The sequence below is a fragment of the Physella acuta genome, unplaced genomic scaffold (assembly GCF_028476545.2).
Source record: "Physella acuta isolate Inbredline_101_S28 unplaced genomic scaffold, ASM2847654v3 ptg001044l, whole genome shotgun sequence".
NCBI lineage: Eukaryota > Metazoa > Mollusca > Gastropoda > Physidae > Physella > Physella acuta.
Window position 1 is genome coordinate 556,631 of NW_026732561.1, and position 17,705 is coordinate 574,335.

Genomic DNA, 17,705 nt, shown 5'->3' on the forward strand with positions numbered 1-17,705 from the left:
TTTCTCACCTAACCTGTTTGGCCACTGTTTCTCACCTAATCTGTTTGACCACTGTTTCTTACCTAATCTGTTTCTCACCTAATCTGATTGGCCACTGTTTCTCACCTAATCTGTTTGGCCACTGTTTCTCACCTAACCTGTTTGGCCACTGTTTCTCACCTAATCTGTTTGGCCACTGTTTCTCACCTAATCTGTTTGGCCACTGTTTCTCACCTAATCTGATTGGCCACTGTTTCTCACCTAATCTGTTTGGCCACTGTTTCTCACCTAACCTGTTTGGCTACTGTTTCTCACCTAATCTGTTTGGCCACTGTTTCTCACCTAATCTGTTTGACCACTGTTTCTTACCTAATCTGTTTCTCACCTAATCTGATTGGCCACTGTTTCTCACCTAATCTGTTTGGCCAATGTTTCTCACCTAACCTGTTTGGCCACTGTTTCTCACCTAACCTGTTTGGCCACTGTTTCTCACCTAATCTGTTTGACCACTGTTTCTTACCTAATCTGTTTCTCACCTAATCTGATTGGCCACTGTTTCTCACCTAATCTGTTTGGCCACTGTTTCTCACCTAACCTGTTTGGCCACTGTTTCTCACCTAATCTGTTTGGCCACTGTTTCTCACCTAATCTGTTTGGCCACTGTTTCTCACCTAATCTGATTGGCCACTGTTTCTCACCTAATCTGTTTGGCCACTGTTTCTCACCTAACCTGTTTGGTCACTGTTTCTCACCTAATCTGTTTGGCCAATGTTTCACCTGTTTCTCACCTAATCTGTTTGGCCACTGTTTCTCACCTAATCTGTTTGGCCAATGTTTCTCACCTAACCTGTTTGGCCACTGTTTCTCACCTAATCTGTTTGGCCACTGTTTCTCACCTAACCTGTTTGGCCACTGTCTCTCACCTAATCTGTTTCTCACCTAATCTGATTGGCCACTGTTTCTCACCTAATCTGTTTGGCCACTGTTTCTCACCTAACCTGTTTGGCCACTGTTTCTCACCTAATCTGTTTGGCCACTGTTTCTCACCTAATCTGTTTGGCCACTGTTTCTCACCTAATCTGATTGGCCACTGTTTCTCACCTAATCTGTTTGGCCACTGTTTCTCACCTAACCTGTTTGGCCACTGTTTCTCACCTTATCTGTTTGGCCACTGTTTCTCACCTAATCTGTTTGGCCACTGTTTCTCACCTAATCTGTTTGGCCACTGTTTCTCACCTAATCTGTTTGACCACTGTTTCATACCTAATCTGTTTCACCTGTTTCTCACCTAATCTGTTTCACCTGTTTCTCACCTAATCTGATTGGCCACTGTTTCTCACCTAATCTGATTGGCCACTGTTTCTCACCTAATCTGTTTGGCCACTGTTTCTCACCTAACCTGTTTGGCCACTGTTTCTCACCTAATCTGTTTGGCCACTGTTTCTCACCTAATCTGTTTCACCTGTTTCTCACCTAATCTGTTTGGTCACTGTTTTCCAGGTGCCGTGTGTGCTCCAGTACTGGGATGAGCTGAGAGATGACTTCGTCAATGTCGTCACATTTCACCTGTCAGAGAACGAGCCAGTGACAGTTGACCTACCTGACACCCGACAGGTCAACGCCCATGAACTTGTGGCGGCCAAAACCTGGAGGGTCGTTCTACAGGAGGAGGGGTGAGTAGATGGAGCAGGAATCTCCTTAGGTTGTCTCCCATCATCAGAGGGCATCAGTGTTTTGGTAGAATAGGTATAGAAAATGATTTGAACCCAGTTCATTTGGGTGAGAGGACACATGCTCTAACTCATAACTAAAGTATTATAACTGCACATACATAATATATTATCTGTCACTGGTGTATTACCTGTTGTCTGATGTGTTACCTATACTCACGTCAGGTTGAAGAAAGATTCAAGAGACGTGGCTGTCCTACCTTCATCACTAGCTGCCTGTATGTGTGTTGATTCAGCTTTCATCCCATCCATCATACCAGCACTCAAGTTTTCCATCACCATCCCAGAGCTGGAGGTTCACTTGTGTCACCACCTCAAGTACAATAGCACAGGTGAGTCATGTCACCACCTCAAGTACAATGGCACAGGTGAGTCACGTCACCACCTCAAGTACAATGGCACAGGTGAGTCATGTCACCACAATGGCACAGGTGAGTCATGTCACCACCTCAAGTACAATGGCACAGGTGAGTCATGTCACCGCCTCAAGTACAATGGCACAGGTGAGTTACGTCACCACCTCAAGTACAATGGCACAGGTGAGTCATGTCACCACCCCAAGTACAATGGCACAGGTGAGTCATGTCACCACCTCAAGTACAATGGCACAGGTGAGTCATGTCACCACCTCAAGTACAATGGCACAGGTGAGTCATGTCACCACAATGGAAAGGTGAGTCATGTCACCACCTAAAGTACAATGGCACTGGTGAGTCATGTCACCACCTCAAGTACAATGGCACAGGTGAGTTACGTCACCACCTCAAGTACAATGGCACAGGTGAGTCATGTCACCACCCCAAGTACAATGGCACAGGTGAGTCACGTCACCACCTCAAGTACAATGGCACAGGTGAGTCATGTCACCACCTCAAGTACAATGGCACAGGCGAGTCACGTCACCACCTCAAGTACAATGGCACAGGTGAGTCATGTCACCACCCCAAGTACAATGGCACAGGTGAGTCATGTCACCACCCCAAGTACAATGGCACAGGTGAGTCACGTCACCACCTCAAGTACAATGGCACAGGTGAGTCATGTCACCACCTCAAGTACAATGGCACAGGTGAGTCATGTCACCACCTCAAGTACAATGGCACAGGTGAGTCATGTCACCACCTCAAGTACAATGGCACAGGTGAGTCATGTCACCACCCCAAGTACAATGGCACAGGTGAGTCATGTCACCACCTCCAGTACAATGGCACAGGTGAGTCATGTCACCACAATGGCACAGGTGAGTCATGTCACCACCTCCAGTACAATGGCACAGGTGAGACATGTCACCACCTCAAGTACAATGGCACAGGTGAGTCATGTCACCACCTCAAGTACAATGGCACAGGTGAGTCATGTCACCACCTCAAGTACAATGGCACAGGTGAGTCATGTCACCACCTCAAGTACAATGGCACAGGTGAGTCACGTCACCACCTCCAGTACAATGGCACAGGTGAGTCATGTCACCACCTCAAGTACAATGGCACAGGTGAGTCATGTCACCACAATGGAAAGGTGAGTCATGTCACCACCTCAAGTACAATGGCACAGGTGAGTCATGTCACCACCTCAAGTACAATGGCACAGGTGAGTCATGTCACCACCTCAAGTACAATGGCACAGGTGAGTCATGTCACCACCTCAAGTACAATGGCACAGGTGAGTCATGTCACCACCTCAAGTACAATGGCACAGGTGAGTCATGTCACCACCCCAAGTACAATGGCACAGGTGAGTCATGTCACCACCTCAAGTACAATGGCACAGGTGAGTCATGTCACCACCTCAAGTACAATGGCACAGGTGAGTCATGTCACCACCTCAAGTACAATGGCACAGGTGAGTCATGTCACCACCTCAAGTACAATGGCACAGGTGAGTCATGTCACCACAATGGAAAGGTGAGTCATGTCACCACCTCAAGTACAATGGCACAGGTGAGTCATGTCACCACAATGGCACAGGTGAGTCATGTCACCACCTCAAGTACAATGGCACAGGTGAGTTATGTCACCACCCCAAGTACAGTGGCACAGGTGAGTCATGTCACCACCTCAAGTACAATGGCACAGGTGAGTCATGTCACCACCTCAAGTACAATGGCACAGGTGAGTCACCACCTCCAGTACAATGGCACAGGTGAGTCATGTCACCACAATGGCACAGGTGAGTCATGTCACCACCTCAAGTACAATGGCACAGGTGAGTCATGTCACCACCTCAAGTACAATGGCACAGGTGAGTCATGTCACCACAATGGCACAGGTGAGTCATGTCACCACCTCAAGTAAAATGGCACAGGTGAGTCATGTCACCACCTCAAGTAAAATGGCACAGGTGAGTCATGTCACCACCTCAAGTAAAATGGCACAGGTGAGTCATGTCACCACCTCAAGTAAAATGGCACAGGTGAGTCATGTCACCACCTCAAGTACAATGGCACAGGTGAGTCACGTCACCACCTCAAGTACAATGGCACAGGTGAGTCATGTCACCACCCCAAGTACAATGGCACAGGTGAGTCATGTCACCACCTCAAGTACAATGGCACAGGTGAGTCATGTCACCACCTCAAGTACAATGGCACAGGTGAGTCATGTCACCACCTCAAGTACAATGGCACAGGTGAGTCATGTCACCACCTCAAGTACAATGGCACAGGTGAGTCATGTCACCACCTCAAGTACAATGGCACAGGTGAGTCATGTCACCACCCCAAGTACAATGGCACAGGTGAGTCATGTCACCACCTCCAGTACAATGGCACAGGTGAGTCATGTCACCACAATGGCACAGGTGAGTCATGTCACCACCTCCAGTACAATGGCACAGGTGAGACATGTCACCACCTCAAGTACAATGGCACAGGTGAGTCACGTCACCACCTCAAGTACAATGGCACAGGTGAGTCATGTCACCACCTCAAGTACAATGGCACAGGTGAGTCACGTCACCACCTCAAGTACAATGGCACAGGTGAGTCATGTCACCACCTCAAGTACAACGGCACAGGTGAGTCATGTCACCACCCCAAGTACAACGGCACAGGTGAGTCACGTCACCACAATGGAAAGGTGAGTCATGTCACCACAATGGCACAGGTGAGTCATGTCACCACAATGGCACAGGTGAGTCATGTCACCACAATGGCACAGGTGAGTCACGTCACCACAATGGAAAGGTGAGTCATGTCACCACCTCAAGTACAATGGCACAGGTGAGTCATGTCACCATCTCAAGTACAATGGCACAGGTGAGTCATCTCACCACCTAGACATGTGTCATTCCTTACTTATCACACCACTAAATTGACCATTGTCATAGAAAGTTGTCCCTATACCAAATATGTTTGTTTTGTTTTGACACTTTCTCTTCCAGACCCCCCCAGAAAATTGACCCTATACCAAATAAGTTTGTTTTGACACTTTCTCTTCCAGAGCCCCCTAGAAAGTTGTCCCTATACCAAATGTCACCTGACATCTGTGACCAGCTGGTATTTGCTCGCGTCAACCTGTTGAACACCACGGCCACTATGTCTCATATTACAGGGAGAGAATCCAAGTCCAGCTTTAAGGTTAGCTGTCACCAAGTGTCTTGTTGCCTGGAATTAAGTACCTTTTTTAATGTCTTATAACGTCAATTTCATATTTTACTATTTAATGATATCCCTTGTAACATTTTACTACTTTGTTGTGTCCTTTTAGTCTTTTACTAGATGCTATTATCCCTTTAAATATTTACTGGCTAATGATGTCCCTCGAATCAATCACATACAAGTACTATCTGGCGATATACTTATCATTATAATTTTAACACCTTTTGATGTCCCTTTAGTAAAAATTTCACTAGCTTGATAAAAAGCACAAAATAAACTTGTACCATGCACTATCCTGCTTAGTTTAATTTGAATTGTTCCCTTGTGTCCAGCTGTCCACTAAAGCCAGCCTAGACATCCTGGAACATGGTCATCTGACCATGGACAAGGTACTAGAACCAGCTGAGCTGTCTCTGACATCTAGTGTGTCTACCACTGGACATGTAAGTACTCACCTCTAGTACTCACATCAGTTGCCTACTGTATACTAATTAAAGCCTGCCTCACACACACAAACATTGATCAGTACTACCTTACACATTGCATGATATAAGTCCCACCTAACAAATACTCTATCATCACAGGAGAATATAACTTACAAATTTTGATTTTTAATTGTTTGATATTGAACTAATCTGACTAATCAAATTTTATATTACACACATTTGGAACGTCTTATTTCACCTTTAGCTTGCATATTTTGTAGAACACATTTTTATCTGCCGTATTTTACACTTGTTTCTTCCATATATCAATTTTTTCTTCCACATTTCACATCTTTTCCTGCCATATTTTGATATTTTGCCTGCCATATTTCACACCTTTACCTGCCATATTTTGATATTTTGCCTGCCATATTTTGATTTTTTGCCTGCCATATTTCACACCTTTACCTGCCATATTTTGATATTTTGCCTGCCATATTTCACACCTTTACCTGCCATATTTTGATATTTTGCCTGCCAATATTTTGATTTTTTGCCTGCCATATTTTGATTTTTTGCCTGCCATATTTCACACCTTTACCTGCCATATTTTGATTTTTTGCCTGCCATATTTCACACCTTTACCTGCCATATTTTGATATTTTGCCTGCCAATATTTTGATATTTTGCCTGCCATATTCCACACAGAAACTTGATGTGAATGGACTCCTGCAGTCTGATAAGGTCAAGTTGAAGGTTGGCAAAAGTGCTGTCCACACCTTAAATATGGCTGTGGCTGCTTGGACCCATGTAAGAAAACTTGGTCTGCTGTTGTTCTGTCTCTGGTTGAGGTGGTCTGTTAGCTGGAGTCTTATTTACTGTATTACTGACATCATGTCTTTGTGACTACCATGTGTCATGTTTGTCCATCTGCTTTCAGTTTAGCCCAACCAATTCTGGTCCACTGATCATATTCAGCCATTACATCATCTGCAACAACACAACATCGGCCATTAGGTTTGGTCAGGTGAGTTATACCAAGCTGGGATAAAAATTTATGCTAATTTTTTATTAATCAATCAATCCATTTCACAATCTTGATGTCTCCCACATGTAGATGTGCTGGGAGACTGACTTCCCTTAATCTGATTGTATTTAGTACAGAACCAGTTATAGTGTGCATGATCCACACTGAACTACCCTAATTATAGACAACTATTGAAGTTCAGATCAGCTAATTACATGTTTTCATTGAATTTTTCACAAACTGCTTTGAGTTTTAATGACTTAGTGACACCTGTTTTCATCATTTAGTCGTTACATTTTTTCTTTAATTTTTCAGTTCATTTTTTCATTATTTTCTATTAAAATTTGTTTTTAATTCATCAATTACATATTTTTTTTATTAATTTGTCAGTGACATGTTTTAAATTATTTGTTATTGACATGTATATTATTTGATTATCATTGTGTTTGTTTAAGGCTGGCACAGATGAAAACATTTTGTTAAACTCAAGAGAGATGTACGGCTACTCCTGGAGATCTTACACCTGTCCCCAGGTAATCTTTTCTTTGAGAACCTTTTAAACATCTTTATAATTAAAACATACTTATTATTCCATTTGAATAGTTTTAATCTTACTGAAATTTGTTTCATTTGAATTCAAAATTTTCTTTTTAATTTTTAACTGGAATACAAAATTTCTTACTAAATTTTTACAGATGCATTCAAAGTTTCTTGTTAAATTTGGAGTTCTGTTAGAATTTTTTGTTTACATTTTTAGTTTTATCATTGTTTAGTTTTATCATTTTTTTTTTTACAAAATCATGTGTTAAATTGTAGTTGTATCAGAAAATGTGTAGCTATTTATTTCCTTCAGCTGCTTCACCTGTGCATGGACAAGCCCACCTGGAAATGGACTGACCCATTTCCCATTGACAAGGAAGGTCCGAGTGTCCAGAGTGTCACTGCCAGGGACCAGAGCTATGTGGTCATCCTCAGGGTCAAGCGCCTGTCAGGTCTGCAAATACAGGTCAGTCAGCACCTGCCAGCTGGTCAGTGCTTAAGCCAACTCAAAAAATAAACTCTTCTTTAGATCTAGCCATACATTGGGCAGATGAGTAGAGTTCTTATGTTTCTTGACCTCAGCATATAAAGGGATGGTGTGGTCAGCACTATACCCAGCCACCTTTACTTTCCCCAACGCAAGGAAGGTACACATCATAGAATGGTTGGACTAGAGACTAAAGTCACATGTTCAAGCTGTAGCTAAGCCCCGGCTATATTTACATATAGCGATCAACAAATGTATATTTGATTATATTTAGTAAAAAAAATTTTAAGTTTATTAAAACAACTTTGTTTTCCACCGTTTAGATCACCGTGTGCAGTCAGTTGGTGGTCTGCAACCGTCTGTCACAAGCGGTCAGCATGAGGTTCAGCCAGTCTGGGGTACCCAGCAACACTGCAAGCAAATCTCGTTCGAACAGTTCAGGTACATTTATTCCTAGGTTAGCTGGTCTCATGAAGGCTCATCCAACATTGATCAAGTAAATTATTGCACTCTTAACTGAATGGCTATTGTGGTTTCAACTAAGTAATTGATGCGGTTTTAACTAAATAATTTTTGCAATTCATGCTGTATTAACTACACAATTTGTGTGGTTTTAACTAAAGAATGATTGAAGTTTCCACTACTAAAATGAAACCCAAATCCCCAGGTTTGGCAGAGAGCTATGTGATCAATCCCGGAGATCATCTGCCATCTATAACATCAAATGAAGCCTTTCTCAATCCTGTCCAGTTCCGATTGGCTGGTTTCTCTGCTTCCTGGTCACATGACATTTTCCTCAGTGGTGATAGGATGAAAGATAATCAAATGATTAAGGTCAGTTTCAGTTCTTTTTTACTTTCTCGTATATATGAAGTATAGAGAAAGTATTGTAATCGTGCAAAAATAAAAAATCGAGATTTTTACAAATCTCGACGTTTTACACCTCACTGATACGGAAAAACATAATTTTGCAATCTTGTCCGTATGTCTGTGTGTGTGTGTCTGTGTGTGTGTGTGTGTGTGTGTCTGTGTGTAAACACGATTACTTGAGTACCGTTACAGCTAGGTTGATGAAATTTCATATATAAGTATTTTATCAAAATCGTAGATCCGTATCAACTTTTGAGCGATTTCCGATAACCGGAAGTGGTACTTTTTCTACTTTGAATTTTTCAAAAGCCTATAACGTGAGTACTATTTCAGATAGATAAATGAAATTTCACATGTAAGTAAAAGATCTAATTCTCTACCTTCTATCAAATTTTGAGTAATTTCTGTTGACCGGAAGTACTAATTTACGCTATTTCCGATTTCTCAAAAAACGCACATAAATTTATAAAGTACTAATAATATTACGCACTATTATGCACATTTTATTAGGCGTTCACTTAGTGTGCAATTCTTTTTTTTTATGAGATTCCATTCTATTATAAAAAGTTTAAGTAATTAAAAATGGATTACAAATATTGTCTATGTCCTGAGTTGCCATCCCTCGTAGTTTTATATTAGAATATCCGAGAAAGTTTAGGGGAGATCACTCCCGGTTTATTTTTTAATAAGGCTTAGCTTTCATGGAAATTATATTCAATTTGTAATGGACATGTAAGCTAGCAATTTTATAAATCTTAATTATAGCTATGTGTATGTTTTCATGTAAACAACAATTCCTATTTTCTACATGAATTTCTCTCCATAAAGTGATGTCATATCTATTTTTAGATTGCATTACCAGACGGGACCAGTTACTTCCATGTTTGGTGCAGGATTTTCTGTCAGCACTTTTACAGCATGCACCAAAAGCTGGTATGTTGTTTCTACGCTAGCCACTTCATTTTGTGCTCTTGAAAACTATCTTTCTTCTGGTTCGACTTCTCATTTAAAAATAATATTGAATATAAAAATTTCCCATCTCATTATTGTGAAACTTTGTAATAAAACCACTACAATTATATTACTAAAAAAACCATTTCATTATTGTGAAATTTTAATAAAACCACTACAATTCTATTATCATAGGGACCCAATCATGTTTATAATTTTAGTTTGACATCACTTGAGTTAATTTTACCTTGACTACTTTTAAACGCATCTTTTTCTGTCTATTTTTGTCCAAGTTAATATGTCAATGATAGTAGCATGTATGTGGTCATTGTAGTAGTAGTAGTTGTAGTCAGTCCATTTCTTCTGTTGTTTTTTTTAACTAATGCTAGTTTGTTTAATTTTTTGATAATCCTCAAATTTTCATCTTCTGTGATATTTTTGTTTTCCTTTACAAAATTTGCATGCGTAACTCTTAGACTTTCACAGCCAACACTTGTTGAGTCACTTCATATCTGGCAGCATTCAATCACATTTTGTACTCACTCCATAGTCAAGCCATGCTTCATGAACATTATCAATTTAATTTCTTTAAAAAAATGTAATATGCTCCCTCCATACGCCATACATTTTGTATTCACTCCATAGTCAAGCCATGCTTCATGAACATTATCAATTTAATTTCTTTAAAAAAATGTAATATGCTCCTTCCATATGCCATACATTTTGTTCTCACTGCATGGTTTAGCCATGCATCATAAACATTATCAATTTAATTTCTTTAAAAAATGTAATATGCTCCCTCCATACGCCATACTAGGGCACTTATCGCACTGCCACCATGAAAATGGTAAGTCTGTGGGAGTTACTGTTCTTGATGTTTTGTCACATGTAACTTTATTTTTTTTAAAGTCACTTTGTTGAATGAACATTAAAATTGTATTGTTTGGTGAAAAATAAACTGCTGAAAAAAAAATCACTTTGATAACTAAAAATGTGACATTAAGCTTAAAAATGTGAATATGAGATATTAAATGAGTAATTAAATTGATCATCTTTAAGTTTTATATTTATCTGCAACAATACTTATTAAAATATTTACAATTTTATGCACATGATAATGAAAAAAAAAAGTTTACTTGGTGGAAAATTTCATTAAAAACTAAAATTTTACATTAAAAACTTTGTCTTCTTGCAACTAAAGTATATTTCAAAAATCAAAGTAAATTTTTAAAACTATATATGCATGTCTGGGATGAAAACCTTTTTTTACATCTTTTTAAAATTTATTTTCTATTGTATTTATGTGTGAATATTCTTAATTTATGAGTTTCTCTGAATGACACATACCTCAGTCACATGGCTCAGTGTTATATACTGCCTTTTTTTCAATTATTCTTCTTTAAAACAATTTTGAACTATTGGGAGTCACATTGTATTTTTTAAGCTTGCTTTTCTACAGGTAATTGGTTTTCAATGCGCTATTACAAAGTAGGATTTAACTTTGAAAATTCTGTTACAGTGGACTTTGTTTTTAACTTTGTGTTTTTAAAATACTTCTAATTACAGGTGTAGTTTACATTTTATTATATGATAAAATTGCAGGTAGTTTATTTTGTTTCTGTTAGGTCTTTAGATAAATTTTGTGTGGTGTATTTGTACTGTAATTGTAATTGTTGTTGAACTCACTTATCAACCTGTGTTGAAATTAACAAGCTGGATGCTGGCTTTACAACAGTAAACCAGCTTTCTGTTGACAGGCTCTTCTCTGCTGAAGTTTATAAAAGTTCTGTGTATGTGTTTGCACTTGGTGTCTACTGTGAAACAGGTGTTCTAAACTAGGAATTTTTAGAAGTGATTCTAATAAACAAGAGTATTTTCCACAGAAATTGATAGGTTGCTATAGGGCTGGTAAGTAGGTCACCAACCAGCTCTATGGCTCATGCAGGTTTTATTAAGCCGTAGAACTGGTTGGTGACCTACGTACCAGCCCTAATGTACTTGATACTATTATTTTTGGTCAGACAAGACTAAAATGTGGATAATTATGTGTAACAAATTGTCTTAACATAGTTTATGTTGTTTTTAAACTGTTAAGCACTACAACACAGCTGAGTGAATAAAACTTGCTTTTTTTTTAACCCCCACCAAACATTTTATCCAGGTGTATGTCAGTTCAATACAGTTTTTACAAAACATTTTACCTAGGTGTGTCTCAGTTGAATTCAATTTTTACTGCTTCGGCTTTGTTCCATTATTTCAAGTTTGCAGCTTGTATTAAAAACCTCAATTAAAACTGTACTCTTAGGATTTTAAAATCATTTATTTTAAACTTAGCTGAATTCCTATATGCATTACATAAATATACCAAGAACATTTTATATTAGTAAAAATTACTTTAATGTGTAATTTACAACTGCTTTTGATGATGTAAAACTAGTAATGTTATGGCTTTTTAATTAATTAATTATATTTAATAAAGATAAGCAAAAATTAAAGAGGGGATTAACATACGTAAATTTGTCAAGTTATAGCTGTATGTGATTGTTCAAAAATTAATGATTAACTCGCTGGCGTATGCCAACCTAAGGATAGTGGACAGTTTTTTTTGTTCAAAGTGGGAATTGAGAAACATTAAATAATGCTTTGATCAAAATTTAGAATATATGTGTGGATGGGTGTTTGGGGAGGGTGGGTGGATGTGCAGGGGGGCGGGGGGGAGGGGGGGGGGGGTAATTAGAGTAAAATAATTACCTAATCAATAATCTGCGCCAAACCCTCTAAAACAATTGTTCAATGATTTGTGTCTACACAATCAGTCAGTATTTGCATGTTTCCCAATTTGTTTTTATTTAGTCAACCCTAGAGCAGTTTGTTTTAAACCAGTTGTTTTATGTGATGTCACCAGATCATGCTGACACCCCTGTATGTGGTACGTACCCACCTGCCCCGCCCACTGTTCATACACCTGAACTCACCCAAGCAGAGCCAGGAGATGCTGGTCAAAAGTGAGGGCAGGGAGTTCCAGCTGCACTGTACTGGAGGGGACATAACTCACCTCATGTCCTTCAGGCTAGGGTTAGTACCCCTGTTTCTCACATTACAGGAGGGGACATAACTCAACTCATGTCCTTCAGATTAGGGTTAGTACCCCTGTTTCTTACATTATAGGAGGGGACATAACTCACCTCATGTCCTTGAGATTAGGGTTAGTACCCCTGTTTCTTTCATTAAGGGACATAACTCACCTCATGTCCTTCAGGCTAGGGTTAGTACCCCTGTTTCTCACATTAAGGGACATAACTCACCTCATGTCCTTCAGGCTAGGGTTAGTACCCTTGTTTCTCACATTACAGGAGGGGACATAACTCACCTCATGTCCTTCAGATTAGGGTTAGTACCCCTGTTTCTCACATTACAGGAAGGGGCATAACTCACCTCATGTCCTTCAGGCTAGGGTTAGTACCCCTGTTTCTCTCATTAAAGGAGGGGACATAACTCACCTAGGACAAGCATCTAATCAGATAATAAAACAGAGGCTTTTCTAACCCATCTTTTGACCTTGAATCGATACATATTTACTACTATAAATTACAGAACTTGAGAAATGTAATCTCTCATCATCATGGAATGATTTAATGAATGAATGATTGCGATCTAGTTGTGTTCCTTGGCTGGTTATCATCCAATAATGATTGAATGAATAAATGAATGATTGGGTGATTGATTAATTAAATGATTGAGTGATCGAATGATCGAATTGTCTTTCGGGGCTGTGATTTTTCTCTATTTATGCAGTAATTATTGTATGATTGAATGAATGATTAAAGGATTTTTTAATTGAATAAATAATTGAAGGGGTGCATGTGATCTGGTTGTGTTACAGGGCTGCGATCTATCTCTCATCATCCAGTAATGATTTATTGAATGATTGATTTATTGAATGATTGAATGAATGATTGATTTATTGAATGATTGAATGATTGATTTATTGAATGAATGATTGAACTGATTGATTTTTTGAATGAATGAATGATTGATTTATTGAATGATTGATTGAATGATTGAACTGATTGCATGTGATTGTGTTTCAGGGCTGAGATCTATCTCTCATCATCCAGTAATGATTGAATGAATGATTGATTTATTGAATGATTGAATGAATGATTGAACTGATTGCTTGTGATTGTGTTTCAGGGCTGAGATCTATCTCTCATCATCCAGTAATGATTGAATGAATGATTGATTTATTGAATGATTGAATGAATGATTGAACTGATTGCTTGTGATTGTGTTTCAGGGCTGAGATCTATCTCTCATCATCCAGTAATGATTGAATGAATGATTGATTTATTGAATGATTGAATGAATGATTGAACTGATTGCTTGTGATTGTGTTTCAGGGCTGAGATCTATCTCTCATCATCCAGTAATGATTGAATGAATGATTGATTTATTGAATGATTGAATGAATGATTGAACTGATTGCTTGTGATTGTGTTTCAGGGCTGAGATCTATCTCTCATCATCCAGTAATGATTGAATGAATGATTGAACTGATTGGATGTGATTGTGTTTCAGAGCTGAGATGCAGCTGTCTGACCCAGCTGTTGTCCTGTCCACTGGCCTGATTGGTCAGCTGACCAGAGCACTGGTCAACACAGTAGACATTGAGAACCTGTGTGAGCAGAAGATGGACATTGTCCAGCAGCACTGGCCATACTTGACCAGGGAGGACGAGAGGGACCTGGAGATGTGAGTGTACTCTACCTCCAAGTTTTTTTTTCGTTTTGTAGGTTATTTTACAAGTTTATCCCTTCAAGGCTCTTGTACATGATGTTAGTTAGCTGGTCTGTTAAAATATATGGGCTTTAGGGAAGGGTGCAAGTACAGGCATGTTTTTATATTTAACGCTTTATAGGTATGCAACTTTGGGTTTGCTAAACAGTGAACTGCATTATTGAGTTAAATATAGGACTCAAACCACAGAATTGAACTGGAGACTTTTGAGTCAGCAGTGATGAGCTCATCTTCTCGGCCAGACCATCACATTTAATTATTTGTAATTACTAGTTAAGATTGTACATGAAATTTGACGTTCCTGTGTTGTGATAGAAAAATGTATTTCTCCTATTGAACCCAGGGACAGCATATCTGCCCTACACCAACTCTGTCCCCTTGACACCAGGGCTAAAACCACCTCAGATGAGGACGACCTTGAACCCCAGCCTAGCATTGACCTGAACATCCGCCTGTCTGAGTACATCCCTGGCTGTGACACACTTCTGGTGGAGGTGGCGCCCACATTCCTGGTCCACAACGCCACCGACCTGGACGTGCTGATATCTGGGGTGGAGGGGCGGCGGTGGAGCATCAGACCCAACCACACCATGGCACCCCCTCTCTTGAAGGTAAACCTGGAGCAGTTGTTTTTTAACCTTTATACCAGTTGTTTTATGTGATGTCACTAGATCATGCTGACAACCCTTTTTAACCTTTATACCAGTTGTTTTATGTGATGTCACTAGATCATGCTGACAACCCTTTTTAACCTTTATACCAGTTGTTTTATGTGATGTCACTAGATCATGCTGACAACCCTTTTTAACCTTTATACCAGTTGTTTTATGTGATGTCACTAGATCATGCTGACAACCCTTTTTAACCTTTATACCAGTTGTTTTATGTGATGTCACTAGATCATGCTGACAACCCTTTTTAACCTTTATACCAGTTGTTTTATGTGATGTCACTAGATCATGCTGACAACCCTTTTTAACCTTTATACCAGTTGTTTTATGTGATGTCACTAGATCATGCTGACAACCCTTTTTAACCTTTATACCAGTTGTTTTATGTGATGTCACTAGATCATGCTGACAACCCTTTTTAACCTTTATACCAGTTGTTTTATGTGATGTCACTAGATCATGCTGACAACCCTTTTTAACCTTTATACCAGTTGTTTTATGTGATGTCACTAGATCATGCTGACAACCCTTTTTAACCTTTATACCAGTTGTTTTATGTGATGTCACTAGATCATGCTGACAACCCTTTTTAACCTTTATACCAGTTGTTTTATGTGATGTCACTAGATCATGCTGACAACCCTTTTTAACCTTTATACCAGTTGTTTTATGTGATGTCACTAGATCATGCTGACAACCCTTTTTAACCTTTATACCAGTTGTTTTATGTGATGTCACTAGATCATGCTGACAACCCTTTTTAACCTTTATACCAGTTGTTTTATGTGATGTCACTAGATCATGCTGACAACCCTTTTTAACCTTTATACCAGTTGTTTTATGTGATGTCACTAGATCATGCTGACAACCCTTTTTAACCTTTATACCAGTTGTTTTATGTGATGTCACTAGATCATGCTGACAACCCTTTTTAACCTTTATACCAGTTGTTTTATGTGATGTCACTAGATCATGCTGACAACCCTTTTTAACCTTTATACCAGTTGTTTTATGTGATGTCACTAGATCATGCTGACAACCCTTTTTAACCTTTATACCAGTTGTTTTATGTGATGTCACTAGATCATGCTGACAACCCTTTTTAACCTTTATACCAGTTGTTTTATGTGATGTCACTAGATCATGCTGACAACCCTTTTTAACCTTTATACCAGTTGTTTTATGTGATGTCACTAGATCATGCTGACAACCCTTTTTAACCTTTATACCAGTTGTTTTATGTGATGTCACTAGATCATGCTGACAACCCTTTTTAACCTTTATACCAGTTGTTTTATGTGATGTCACTAGATCATGCTGACAACCCTTTTTAACCTTTATACCAGTTGTTTTATGTGATGTCACTAGATCATGCTGACAACCCTTTTTAACCTTTATACCAGTTGTTTTATGTGATGTCACTAGATCATGCTGACAACCCTTTTTAACCTTTATACCAGTTGTTTTATGTGATGTCACTAGATCATGCTGACAACCCTTTTTAACCTTTATACCAGTTGTTTTATGTGATGTCACTAGATCATGCTGACAACCCTTTTTAACCTTTATACCAGTTGTTTTATGTGATGTCACTAGATCATGCTGACAACCCTTTTTAACCTTTATACCAGTTGTTTTATGTGATGTCACTAGATCATGCTGACAACCCTTTTTAACCTTTATACCAGTTGTTTTATGTGATGTCACTAGATCATGCTGACAACCCTTTTTAACCTTTATACCAGTTGTTTTATGTGATGTCACTAGATCATGCTGACAACCCTTTTTAACCTTTATACCAGTTGTTTTATGTGATGTCACTAGATCATGCTGACAACCCTTTTTAACCTTTATACCAGTTGTTTTATGTGATGTCACTAGATCATGCTGACAACCCTTTTTAACCTTTATACCAGTTGTTTTATGTGATGTCACTAGATCATGCTGACAACCCTTTTTAACCTTTATACCAGTTGTTTTATGTGATGTCACTAGATCATGCTGACAACCCTTTTTAACCTTTATACCAGTTGTTTTATGTGATGTCACTAGATCATGCTGACAACCCTTTTTAACCTTTATACCAGTTGTTTTATGTGATGTCACTAGATCATGCTGACAACCCTTTTTAACCTTTATACCAGTTGTTTTATGTGATGTCACTAGATCATGCTGACAACCCTTTTTAACCTTTATACCAGTTGTTTTATGTGATGTCACTAGATCATGCTGACAACCCTTTTTAACCTTTATACCAGTTGTTTTATGTGATGTCACTAGATCATGCTGACAACCCTTTTTAACCTTTATACCAGTTGTTTTATGTGATGTCACTAGATCATGCTGACAACCCTTTTTAACCTTTATACCAGTTGTTTTATGTGATGTCACTAGATCATGCTGACAACCCTTTTTAACCTTTATACCAGTTGTTTTATGTGATGTCACTAGATCATGCTGACAACCCTTTTTAACCTTTATACCAGTTGTTTTATGTGATGTCACTAGATCATGCTGACAACCCTTTTTAACCTTTATACCAGTTGTTTTATGTGATGCCACTAGATCATGCTGACAACCCTTTTTAACCTTTATACCAGTTGTTTTATGTGATGTCACTAGATCATGCT

General features: G+C 38.9%; 1 protein-coding gene across 1 annotated transcript in view; it reads left to right on the top strand.

The window, feature by feature from the left end:
* The window catches only part of LOC131954953 (intermembrane lipid transfer protein VPS13B), a 75,809-nt gene that overhangs the window by 44,434 nt on the left and 13,670 nt on the right, over window positions 1–17,705 (top strand). The window contains exons 40-56 of the mRNA XM_059318803.1: window positions 1,480–1,652; window positions 1,875–2,356; window positions 2,455–3,201; window positions 4,122–4,760; window positions 5,150–5,286; window positions 5,640–5,750; window positions 6,441–6,542; window positions 6,673–6,759; window positions 7,215–7,292; window positions 7,613–7,765; window positions 8,110–8,227; window positions 8,454–8,620; window positions 9,506–9,589; window positions 10,425–10,454; window positions 12,513–12,682; window positions 14,186–14,359; window positions 14,748–15,015. Of these exons, the coding sequence (XP_059174786.1) occupies window positions 1,480–1,652; window positions 1,875–2,356; window positions 2,455–3,201; window positions 4,122–4,760; window positions 5,150–5,286; window positions 5,640–5,750; window positions 6,441–6,542; window positions 6,673–6,759; window positions 7,215–7,292; window positions 7,613–7,765; window positions 8,110–8,227; window positions 8,454–8,620; window positions 9,506–9,589; window positions 10,425–10,454; window positions 12,513–12,682; window positions 14,186–14,359; window positions 14,748–15,015 (3,720 nt within the window). The remainder of the gene's footprint in view (window positions 1–1,479; window positions 1,653–1,874; window positions 2,357–2,454; window positions 3,202–4,121; window positions 4,761–5,149; window positions 5,287–5,639; window positions 5,751–6,440; window positions 6,543–6,672; window positions 6,760–7,214; window positions 7,293–7,612; window positions 7,766–8,109; window positions 8,228–8,453; window positions 8,621–9,505; window positions 9,590–10,424; window positions 10,455–12,512; window positions 12,683–14,185; window positions 14,360–14,747; window positions 15,016–17,705) is intronic.